At 44.7% G+C, this 12,415-nt stretch overlaps 1 protein-coding gene across 3 annotated transcripts in view; it reads left to right on the forward strand.

Annotated features, from left to right (window-relative positions):
- efhb (EF-hand domain family, member B) overlaps positions 1-12,415 on the forward strand; it is a 95,041-nt gene that overhangs the window by 43,762 nt on the left and 38,864 nt on the right. For all 3 annotated transcript variants that reach the window (XM_078534846.1, XM_078534860.1, XM_078534855.1), the window contains 3 exons: positions 41-170; positions 909-992; positions 10,546-10,613. In XM_078534846.1, coding sequence (XP_078390972.1) covers positions 41-170; positions 909-992; positions 10,546-10,613 — 282 coding nt within the window. The remainder of the gene's footprint in view (positions 1-40; positions 171-908; positions 993-10,545; positions 10,614-12,415) is intronic.

The raw sequence follows: 12,415 nt of genomic DNA on the forward strand, positions 1-12,415 counted from the left end.
GTGTCAAGATTTAAACAGATTTCTTGAATTATTTCCATAGGGGAGCAGAGGGACAGAAAATATGACTGGTCAAGACACAGCAGATATAGTACATTTGGACTAGAGACTCCTTATTTTAGTGATGGAAGATTAACAGCAAAAACATTACGCTGGTTAACTGAAGAGCAACAGTAAGTGTTTGTTCTAAAGACTAGCTGTAGAGATATCGTGTTTCCCTTCCGTTCAATGAAAGTCAATGAAACAGGGCTGGTGGTATCATAAAGGAACTGCTTTATACATTCACTGCAAGGCTTTTCTAGCTGTGGGTATCTCATACGGATTTGACTTCAAAAATAGGCACTTGCACCTATAACATTATATCTAAGTTTAACTAAGGACTGTCATGGTGTTTTGAACTTTTTTTGATATCTATCCCACACATCTCCATTGACCTCTGTTAGATATTCCACCTTTTTCAGTCTCAGAGCGGTAAAATAAGCATTTCAAATGAATCAGAAAGCTGACATACTAAGTGGACCTTTGTCAAATCTGCCATTTCATTATTCACCACCCTTTCAAGAAAACACTAGGCCAGTCAGCAACCACAAAAATAAACCTCATGTCATGTAAATCACACCAGGCAGTTTTAAAATAATGATACTTGCCTGTCAAATGTATATAATGTATATTGCCTGTCAAAGATTGCTGGGGTTTTGGGTAACTTAGCTACAAATGGAAACACATTTGGTATTCATATTGACCCTCTGTTAATTTTCTGAGTGTGGGGCAGGCTTGATAGAGCCCATCAATTTTGAATGTTTGTATGTTATAACTTCAGTTGACTTGTGATACTTCCTTCCTATGTTTTGTTCAAATGAGGCACCTGCTATTAAAATAGTCACAATTATTATTGCTTCTTTTCTTCATAGGCGAAATTCTGCAAAGATCGTATCAAAAAAAGTTGAAGACTTCAGGGAAAAAACACACCATCAAATTGGAAAAGTTCATGATCCGTAAGTCCAATTTAAACTTTGGAAGAAAGATTTTGATTTAAATCATAAATATAAATTTCCTGAGGACTTAGATATTTAGGAAAAATTCCACCCAACCCCCACCCGAACACTGACACAAATACAAACAGACCTAGTGAAATTTCAGAGCAGAAACAATATAGTGGCACTTTTAGTCTTCACTCTTGGAATTAATAATTGATGATAGAGGATCTTGAGAAATAAAGATGAGGGAGTTCTTTCGAAAACTCTTAGCTCAGCCATCCAGGAAAAACCCTGGAGTTTCTTTTCATGTAGGCGACCAGACCTCAGAGCTACATTTTCCATCTGTTGGTGATAAATGTGTACTACACCGAGCACTACTATACAAGCCTCTTCTACCTTAGAGACTACTTCAAGTGAAATTTGTAGGCTAATGCCAGAAAAATAACCATGCAAAAGAAGGATTGTTATAGAAGTTCAAGTAGTTAAGCTATTGTCCATTAGGGAAAGTCTCTGCCATTTCTATCTAGTGACTCCAGTTCATGTCATGCAGTTGATAATAAGCCAGCTGGCTGTAAACAATTACTACAAAGTTCAGCTATCAGAAAATCATACAGACCAGTTGGCAGTAGTAGAACAGAGGTGGTCTTATGGCTACATGGTCTTCTCCTGCTCCTATTTCTTATGTTCTTATATGTCCACAGTGTTGAAAATTATTTTGAGAAAGCTCTAAGAGAAATGAAACACAAGATATACTCTGTCAACGAACTTAATTGTTTATTACCAAGAATGGCTGTGTCATACCACTACTGACCAAATTGGCTGAATGTTGTAGGACATAGCTGCTAGACTGCAGCTGTTAGCTCGTGAGACAATTAACATGAGTTAGCCTACTTGACCATGTCCTCACCAGTCTATCTGTTGCAGACAGTTCTACCTATGATCTCATTGATAGACCAAAGTCCTTGTGCAGACAAGCTCTCAGTTCCACTGTGAGGGCACCCTCCATCATATAATGTAGCATTAATGATAAGTTATTATAGCCTAGGACAGATATAGCCCAAAACCTGATATCTGCAACATGCTGTGGGCCATCATCGCAGCTGAATTGTATACCATCACAATATATGATGCAGGACAGAATATGAACCTAGTGAATCCAATGTATAGGGCTACCCACATGTTAAACACAAAAATAGCAGGCTGTAGACAGTGCTAGGTAATTCCACAACAAATGGATCAGAGGACTCTCTATGGCCCAGTTGAGAATGTTGAGGGACAACCAGGCAACTAAAGGCAGGCTGAATGAACATTTCCATTCTCAACCATGGTGGAGCCCAGCACACAGGTGCAAGAGACAGAATTGAAGTGTTTATAAATGTCTCGAGTCAAAAGTGCCAGGAGGATAACCCTACTTTGCCTGTTCCCAGGATACCTACATTCATAAATACCTGTGTCCAGGAGATTTAGTTAATTGAACATGACCTTACAATGTGGCTGGACACAACAAAGACCCTCACAGCATCCTAGCTGTAGTGCTAAAGACTTGCCATTTCCTGAACGAAACCTTTCCAGTACTACTATGACACTAACATCTACCTGACAACTTTGATCATTGGTCTGGTATGTACTATCTTCAAAAACTAGGATAAGTTTAACCAGGCTCATTATTGCCCTATAAGTCTCCTTTCAATCATCAGTAAAGTGATGGAAAGAGTCATGGATAGTGCCATCAAATTGAATGTCAGAGGAGTGATGAGCATATCTGCCTATGACCTTAAGGTAATATTTAACAAAGTAAGACAACAAGGAGCCTTTGGAAAACTAAAGCCATTGAAAGCAAAGGGAAAAACCTCCAGGCTGGCATCATGCCCTGATGCAAAGGAAGATATTAGTGGTTCTCCGAGGGCAATCATTATGGCCTCAGGACATCACTGCAAGAGTTCCTCAGAGAAGCATTCTTGTCCCAAACATCTTCAGTTGCTTCTTCAATTAATTTTCCTCTATCATAATAGCAGGATAGTGCAGTTTGATGATGATCCCACAGTTTGCGGTTCCAATTGCTACTCACCCAATAATGAAGTAGCCCATTCCAGCCTATAATAGGGCCTGGAAAACATTCAAATTTGGACTGACAAGTAGCACGCAACATTTATGATAATAATTAGATAACAATCATCTTGAATAAAAGAAATACCACCTATCTCCCCCTATTATTTAGTGATACTACCATTGCTGAGTCCATCAACACCCAGGGGGGGGGCAGCACAGTGGGTGGCACCATTTACTAGCAACTGAACTTGAGCAACCATATCAACTACATGGCTACAAGCGCAGAACAGGGACTTAGCAGACTTTGGTGAGAGGTTAAAATCCTGACTTTCAAAAACCAGGCATGATCCACAAGATTCAAGTCGGGAGTGTGATGGAATACGCAATCAAACAGCCGCTTGTTAGTACAGAACTTGAATATTGCTGAAAAGAGAGATGTGTTGCCAATGCTTTTCATCTTGCACTCATCCAGACAGCTGCAAGAATGCCAAATTTCAAATGATCACAACAATTTACACTGCAGGAGAAAGGGTGTTGATTAGTTGGCAAGTCAACTTTGATTGGCCGAGGCATTGCCGCGGAGAAAGCAACGGGGAACTATGGGCTCCTCAAGCTTCCAGGTAATTCAAAAAGGGTGCAAGGCTTAAACATATTCCTTTTGTTTGCAGAGAACGGGTCCCTACGCATAAATGCATGTTGCTTCCAGCAAAAGTAAATGAGCCATGTTACAAGCTGGACTGATTATCTTAAATTAGTTACTAAAAAAAAGCAAAATACTGCAGATTCTGGAAATCTGAAATAAAAACAGAAAATGCTGGAAAAACTTAGCAGGCCTGGCAGCATCTGTGGAGAGAGAAACAGAGTTAAAATTTCGAGTCCGTATGACTTTTCTTCAGAGCTAAAGAGAAGTGCTGCACAATTATAGAATCACATCTAACAATAGATACTTTGGGTTTTGCAAGTGTGGGCTGGTTGACTATGACCTGTACTCTGCCTATTATGAACAGCTAAGGAACATGTTGTTTGATTCAATCAGTCAATTGTTGCAACATATGGTCTATGTACCTGGCATTGTACCGGTACTAAAATTCATACATAATGTTGCTCAATTTTGTGGTAGGTAGAACGTCTTTTTGGACTGACTCCAGAATCCTATTAGTGGAAAATACCTCTTGATTTACCCCTGCATAACAGCAACATGAAACAGTGTGCTTAACCTGTTAATATTTTTGAGATATTTTGCCTTTCCAGGGTAATTTGAGGTAGTCTGGGCACTTTCAGGCCTTTGGCCCATTTGTGAGTTTATATGATACGCAGCAAACTATGACCTGATCAGGATAGTCATTTTCCCACAGGATAGCTGTGATGCATTCTATTTCTGCAATCAAGCTTGAAAGGTGTTCAAATGGCTCAGGGCCCTATTTATAAGATTCCTGATAAGGCCAATCTTATAGAGTGTGGAATTATATGAATCCCAATCTGTATATTGACTGATGAAGGAGTCTTGCACTAGACAGTAGTGGACATACATTCGTACGCAGAGTTCCGTTCTCTGCAAACAAAAGGAAAATGTTCAAGCCCTTGTGCCTTTTTTGAATTACCCGAAGCTTGGGGAGCCTGCCTATAGGTCCCCATTGTTTTCTCCATGGCACAATCTCAGCAAATCAGGTTTGCCAGCCAATCAGCACCCTATTCTCCTGTAATATAAATTGTTGTGATCGTTTGAAATTTGGCATTCTTGTGTTTGTCCTGATGAGTGCAAGATGAAAAGCTTCAGCTTTTCATGTCACTCTTTTCAGCAAAATGCCTAATCACTTGTATGATTTGATGCAGCTGCAACAATGCTCAAGAAGCTCAGCACCATATAGAACAGGGCAGCTGGCTTGATTGTTGTCTCTACCACTGGACAATATTTAACCTCTCTACCACTGATGCACTGTGGCTGCAATTTGTACAACGTATTGTCCACCACAGAAACTCACCAAGATTACTTGAACCCCACTCATCTCCACTGCTGAGAGGGACAGAACAGCAATGTCATGGGAACATTACCATCTTTCAAATTCCCATCCAAGTCCCATACTATTCTGAATTAAACAAATATCTCCATTCCTTTATCACTGTTGGATCAGAATCCAGGAATTCTTTTAACAATAAAATGGTTTTGAGGTGGGACCGATTAGGGACCAAAATTGAGACCTGTTGGTGGAGGCAGAAGGCATGACTGAAGTACTAAATGAGCACTTTGCACTAGTGTTTACTAAAGAAGAGGACTTTGTCAAAGTTACGGTGAACAAGGAGGTTGCCAGGATCCTGAATAATATAAAAATAGATGAAGAGGATGTCCTAGAAAGTAGGTAGTATTTAAAATGGATAAACCATCCAGTCCAGATGGGATGCATCCTAGGTTGCTGAGGGAAGTAAGGGCAGAAACTGCGGAGGTGCTGGTCATAATTTTTCGATCCTCCTTAAATACAGGGGTGATGCCAAAGGAATGAAGGATTGGAAATGTTACATGCATGTTCAAATGGGAGAAGGATAAATACAAGCAATTTCAACTCAGTTAGTTTAATGTCATTGGTGGGGAAGCATTTAGAAATAGTAATCTGGGAAAAAAATTAATTTTCATTTGGACAAGCATAGACCAGTAAACCAGCATTGTGAAGGACAAATCATGTTTGACCAATTTGATTTGAGATTTACTATGAGGTAACAGAGAGGGTGGATGCGAGTAGTGCAGCTGGTATGTACATTGATTTCAAAAGGCATTTGATAAAATACCACATATAAGACTTGCTAGCAAAATTGAAGTTCATGGGATAAAAGGGGCAAAGGCAGCATGGGTAATTGGCTGAGATAGAAAACGGTGTTATGGTGAATTTCTGTCTTTGGATTAGGAGGGAGGTATACAGTGGAGTTCTTCAAGGCTCAGCACTAGGGGGCAGGTTTTTCCATTCGGCGAGTTGGGGGCGGGGCCCACTCACCGACGCGTCAAATGGCGCGGGAATATGTCGGGCGTGCATCCCAATGACACCCCGCATCATTTAGATTTTCAGTTTAGCGGGTGCACAGCCGAATCAGCTGTGCACCCGCCGAACTGTCAACAGCCTATTAAGGCCATTAAAAAACTAATTAACTTGATTGATGGACCTGCCAGTCCAGCCTTAGGGTTGGCGGGCAGGCCGGGAGCCCAGGCGGGCCTCGGAAAAAGCATAAAACCTCATCCACGGGCAGGATGAGGTTTCACGAGGGATTTTAAATGTTTATCAAATGTTTAAATAAAAGTTAAGGACAGTGTCACATGAGGGGACATATCAGGAAATTTTTTTTATTACCTTTCTGTCAACATTTGAATCGGAGCCGATCTCCCTGAGGCAGCGCTTTGCCTCAGGGAGATCTGTGCGCTCTTTCGTGCACATGCGTGAAAGAGCGCACTCCCAGCTGAGGGAATCCCTCCCTGCCCACACAGGGAGCACATAGCGCCTCCTGGCGAACGTCACGTAAAATGGCGCTCCCCTGACTGGGAGCGCCGATCGGAAGGCCGGCCACCGGCACCCACTCCCGCACTTTCCCCCCAACAGGGGGAAAATGTTCCCCTAGGGATACTGTTATATTTGATCTACAATACTGACTTGGACTTGGGGTGGAGGGTGGTACAGGAGGCAATTTCAAAATTTGCTTATGAAGTGAAACTTGAAAGTAGTAAACATTGAGGAAGATAGTGATAGACTGCAAGAGAACATAGACAGGCTGGTGGAATGAGCAGACACAAGGCAGAAGAAATTCAATGCAGAAAAGTGAAATCAAATAGGGAATTCAAAAGAAATTCTTTACCCAGAGAATTGTGAGAATCTTGAACTTGCTACCATAGTGGGTAGATTATTACAGTTCCCACCGGTGTGTTTGCGGGTGAGGTTGCTGTAAAATTCCCCAGGTGGCCTTCACAGCCACCTTCCCACAAATGCTTGACCTGTCTGCAATTTTATGGGGGAGCGGGTGAGGCATCAGGCCCAAACCTTTTTAAAAATTCATTCATCAGGTGTAGGCCAGCATTTATTGCCATTGAGAAGGTGGCGGTGAGCTACCTTCTTGAACTGCTGCAGTCCATGTGGTGTAGGTACACCCACAGTGCTGTTAGGGAGGGAGGTTTCAGGATTTTGCCCCAGTGACAGTGAAAGAACAGTGATATAGCTCAAGTCAGGATGATGAGTAGCATGGAGGGGAACTTCCAGGAGGTAGTGTTCCTTTGTGTCTGCTGCCCTTGTCCTTCTAGTTGGTAGTGGTCATGGGTTTCGAAGGTGCTGTTTAAGGAGCCTTGGTGAGTTCCTACAGTGCATCTTGTAGATGGTACACACTGCTGCTGCTGTGCGTTGGTGGTGGACGGAGTGAATGTTTGTGGGGCTTGATTGGGTGCCAATCTAGCAGGCTGCTTTGTCCTGGATGGTGTCAAGCTTCTTGAGTGTAGTTGGAGTTGCACTCATCCAGGCAACTAGAGAGTATTCCATCACACTCCTGACTTGTGGCTTGTAGATGGTGGACAGGCTTTGGGGAGTCAGGAGGTGAGTTACTCGCTGCAGGACACCACATGGACTGCAGCAGTTCAAGAAGGCAGCTCATCACCACCTTCTCAAGGGCAATTAGGGATGGGCAATAAATGCTGGCCCAGCCAGCGACCCCCACATTCCGTGAGCAAATAAAAGAAAGGATTCTTAGCCTTTGACCTGATCTTGAAGCCACAGCATTTATATGGCTAGTCCAGTTCAGTTTTTGGTCAATGGGGGATTCAGCGATGCTAATGCCATTGAATGTCAAGGTGCAATGGTTAGATTCTCCCTTGTTGCAGAAGGTCATTGCCTGACACTTGTGTGACACGAATGTTACGTGCCACTTGTCAGCCCAAGTCTGGATATTGTCCAGGTCTTGCTCCATTTGGACGTGGACTACTTCAGTATCTGAGGAGTCGTGAATGGTGCTGAACATTGTGCAATCATCAGTGAACATCCCCTCTTCTGACCTTATGATGGAAGGAAGGTCATTGATGAAGCAATTGAAGATGGTTGGTCCAAAGACACTACCCTGAGGAGCTTCTGCAGAGATGTCCCGGAACTGAGATGATTGACCTCCAACAACCACAACTATCTTCCTTTGTGCTAGGTATGATTCCAACCAGCGGAGAGTTTTCCCCTTGATTCCCATTGATTCCACTTTTGCTAGAGTGCCTTGGTGCCACACTCATTCAATGCTGCCTTGATGTCAAGGGCAGTCACTCTCACCTCACCTCTGGAACTCAGCTCTTTTGTCCATGTTTGAATGAAAGCTGTAATGAGGTCAGGAGCTGAGTGGCCTTGGCAGAACCCAAACTGAGCGTCAGTGAACAGGTTATTGATCAGCAAGTGCTGCTTGATAGCACTGTTGATGACCCCTTCCATCACTTTACTGATGATGGAGAGTAGACTGATGGAGAAGTAGTTGGCCAGGCTGGATTTGTCCTGCTTTTTGTGTACTGGATGCACCTGGGCAATTTCCCGCATTGCCGGGTAAATGTCAGTGTTGTAGCTGTACTGGAACAACTTGGTTAGGGGCACAGCAAGTTCTGGAGCACAAGTCTTCAGTACTATTGTGCCTGTTGAAGCCCTTATGTGCCCAATTCATGGGCAACCCCCCACTGTCCCATCTGTATTTCACCCATGCCACGTGGGAAGTTTGGGAGCTTTAGCTATGCTCCTTTGTGAGTCCCTGGACCTATCAGAAGTCGCCCCCTGTTTAACCCTCCCACGGTCTCTTAAATCCAGCCCCTCACCCACCTCACCCTCCTCGCTGAGACACCTGTCCCCGGACATGCTTCCCGGCATGGTGGGACTGACTGCCTGTTGCCCCAGCAGTGGCTACCACTCCCAGCTGGCGCTTTTGGGACTACAGTGCTGCACTCCACCCTATTGGCTGGCAGTTCTCTCGGGAGGGATTTTTTCCCCCCAAGATAGGGGTGGAAGTCTCAGCTTAAAGCTATTAAGGCTGCTCCCAGCATGGAATTGTTGTGGGGCAGCCGTCGGGATCACGGGTGGGCTCCTCCTCAACATTTTAGCTGGGGGAATGATGACCAGGCGCCCTGTAATATCCAGCCGTGTGATCCTCTACACATCCTATCTGTCATCATTGTAGGTGCAGCACCACTACAAAGACTGCCCAACAGCACCTTCCAACCATAGGTGGAAATAAATGTGACCTTTTCAGTGACGTCCGCATACTGAGAACAAATATAAAAAATATGATCATTTCTTATGTGACTTCAAAGAATGTAACAAAATGGGTATATGTACAAACTCTCTGATTACAAGTTGCAATGAATTGCAGATATTAACACCTGTAAATACTAAGAAACCTTTCACTATATGTAGAAATATTTTTTCCAGAAATATGGTCTAATTTGCAACATTCTAAAATGCATAAAATATATATGGGCTTACTATTAATGCACGTTAAATTTCCCTCCATTTTCACCACTGACCAGTTGTTTGCCACCGTGGTCCACTTCAAGTGTCATTATTGACTAGCACTCAATAGCACTTGTCAGCCCAAGTCTGGATATTGTCCAGGTCTTGCTCCATTTGGAGCAGCTGCTCCCCAACTTAATCGGTAGTGGATTGCTTTCTTACAGTAATCCATCGCATCACCCTGTCAGTAATTAACATAAGTATGGTTTGGAGGCAGGTTTGCCTGTCCTGGTATTCAAACCTTTTCAAGCAGGAGGTGCGATTAACTCTATTCAATGTATGACTTGTAGCCATATAAGAAAAAAAAACTAGATTGGGCCAAAGGAAAAAGAAGTATTGGTCCCAGAGATGGCAACATATTGGAATAGAACTTCAAGAGCATCTGAATGCACAGTGCACGAAGCCCCAGATATTGAACCTCGTACCTGATAACGTAGGAATGGTGCAGCAGGAGGAGGTCATGAAGGAAAGCTGTGGAGATTGGGGCTGCTGCTAGGGCTGCAATGGCCCACAAATGTGAAGACTTGCCCGCAGGCAAGTGATGGTTTTGAGGGAAGAAAGATCAGGAGGCCAGAGGTCAGGGTTTTGGGGTGTGGGGATCTGGGGTCAGGGCTGTGGACCTTGGGTTTGGGAATCCTGTGTTCAAAGAGGCTGGGAGCAAGGTTTTATTATAAGATCAAGAGGAGCAGCAATGCTCCTTTTGGCTCTGCACTCAGGTAAGTAATTTTGTTACAGGTGTTCAGCAAGGTTAGTTTCCCTGACTGCAGTCAGTGAAGGCACTGGCATAGTCATATATGAAAACTGCCTGGTGCATGCCTCTAACACATGGGTAAAGGACGCATCTTGTTTCATGTGCTTGTGGTCACAAGTGTGCCCATATTTCCTACTTATCAGTTTGGGGGTTTAGGAGGCCTAACGTTTAGGCCATGGAGTCAAATTTTACTTTATTGATCACTTTAAAAAAAAAAATAATTTTGTTGTTAATGATTTGCTTGGATTTTGATGGCAGTTTTTTTTTTGGATTCTTTCAGAAACGCAGATACCCGGAAGATTCCCCCTGATCACACATTTGGTGTTTTACTGCATCCTGATGAATATGGTAATGATTTAAATATAAACTGACATTTCCAGAGGAATTAACATCAACTTAGCAGTTATCTAGATCTAATATGGCTGAAAGTTGATAATATAATTTTAAGTGCCTTGATAGCACTTCCATTGTATTAGTGTGGTATTTATTTCCCCTTTGACGTTGTTTAGCATTTGTAGTTGAACTTCCCTCCTTTGGAGCTGGGGCTGTAAAATTCGGCTCCTTAGTGCCTGGCCTTTGGCTTCTCAAGTGCTATTTTGCCTCTAAAATGGCATCTGTGCTACATGCATACACTTCTATTGCGAGTCATGCAGCACCCCTACAATTTGAAGGTCAGTGCCCCAGCAACCTCATGAATCTGAATGTGCATTCGACAGGAGGAGCAAACCCTAGCACCCCCACCTCCCCCCGCACCCCCGGCCCCGTGGTGTTAAAAGGAATCGTTAACTACTTTCAGGTAGCTGCTGATTGATTTCTACCGGCTTTTGCTATTGTTCCTGCTGAGATTGTAAAAGTGTTTGGTGGTTTCTGGAATTGTTTAAAGTTGCTCAACTCTGCAGGGAGTATTGTGGCACGTGGGTGTTCAGGGAGAGATTCTCTTACCCAGAGTGTTCAGGGAGAGATTCTCTTACCCAGAGTGTTCAGGGAGAGATTCTCTTACCCAGAGTGTTCAGGGAGAGATTCTCTTACCCAGAGTGTTCAGGGAGAGATTCTCTTACCCAGAGTGTTCAGAGAGAGATTCTCTTACCCAGAGTGTTCAGAGAGAGATTCTCTTACCCAGAGTGTTCAGGGAGAGATTCTCCTACCCAGCGTGTTCAGGGAGAGATTCTCCCACCCGGCGCGTTCAGGGAGAGAGTCTCCCACCCAGAGTGTCATGGGAGGGATTCTCCCACCCGGCGCGTGCAGGGAGGGATTCTCCCACCCGGCGCGTGCAGGGAGGGATTCTCCCACCCGGCGCGTGCAGGGAGGGATTCTCCCACCCGGCGCGTGCAGGGAGGGATTCTCCCACCCGGCGCGTGCAGGGAGGGATTCTCCCACCCGGCGCGTGCAGGGAGGGATTCTCCCACCCGGCGCGTGCAGGGAGGGATTCTCCCACCCGGCGCGTGCAGGGAGGGATTCTCCCACCCGGCGCGTGCAGGGAGGGATTCTCCCACCCGGCGCGTGCAGGGAGGGATTCTCCCACCTGGCGCGTGCAGGGAGGGATTCTCCTACCCTGAGGGTAGAATTTTCTGCTTGATGTGTGGGGTACGGGCCCTGAATGTCAGTGCGTAAAATGACGCGCGGTGATGTCGGGCGAGCGTCCCAACCTCACCTCGCGCCATCGCGATATTTCACTGGGCTGGCGCGCGATGAAGTTCGACGCGTGCCTGCCATTAATTAACGGGCTAGTTAAGGCCCTTAAGTCAGCAGTTGACACCGATTTTCAGGCGTTTGTGCGATCTTCGGGTCAGCACATGGGCGCAATGGGCAGGCAGATAAGAGTGCTCAGTGGGGTTGTCAATCTGGTCTGTGAGTATTTATTGCAGAAAGTTGTTTAAACTTGCCTGTGTGATCAGTAGCAGTTCATAACGAATTCCAGCAGCTTTCTCTGTACTTTTAACCTTCGGGTCAGCACTCTGCAGTCAGTAATCTTTATCAGGTCTGCAGCTTTCCTCCTGTTAGCCTGGGTATGGGTTCTGACATGTCCACTAGAGGCAGCTCCTCTGAGGAGTAAGGGAGGGCTAGAATAAGGAGGAGGCCAGGAATGCACAATCAGCCTCCAGGGGAGTCACCTTTGGGAGGAGAGGCGCAGGCACAAGTGGCGCAGGGCC

Source organism: Cetorhinus maximus, chromosome 3 (genome assembly GCF_964194155.1).
Source record: "Cetorhinus maximus chromosome 3, sCetMax3.hap1.1, whole genome shotgun sequence".
NCBI classification, from domain to species: Eukaryota; Metazoa; Chordata; class Chondrichthyes; order Lamniformes; family Cetorhinidae; genus Cetorhinus; species Cetorhinus maximus.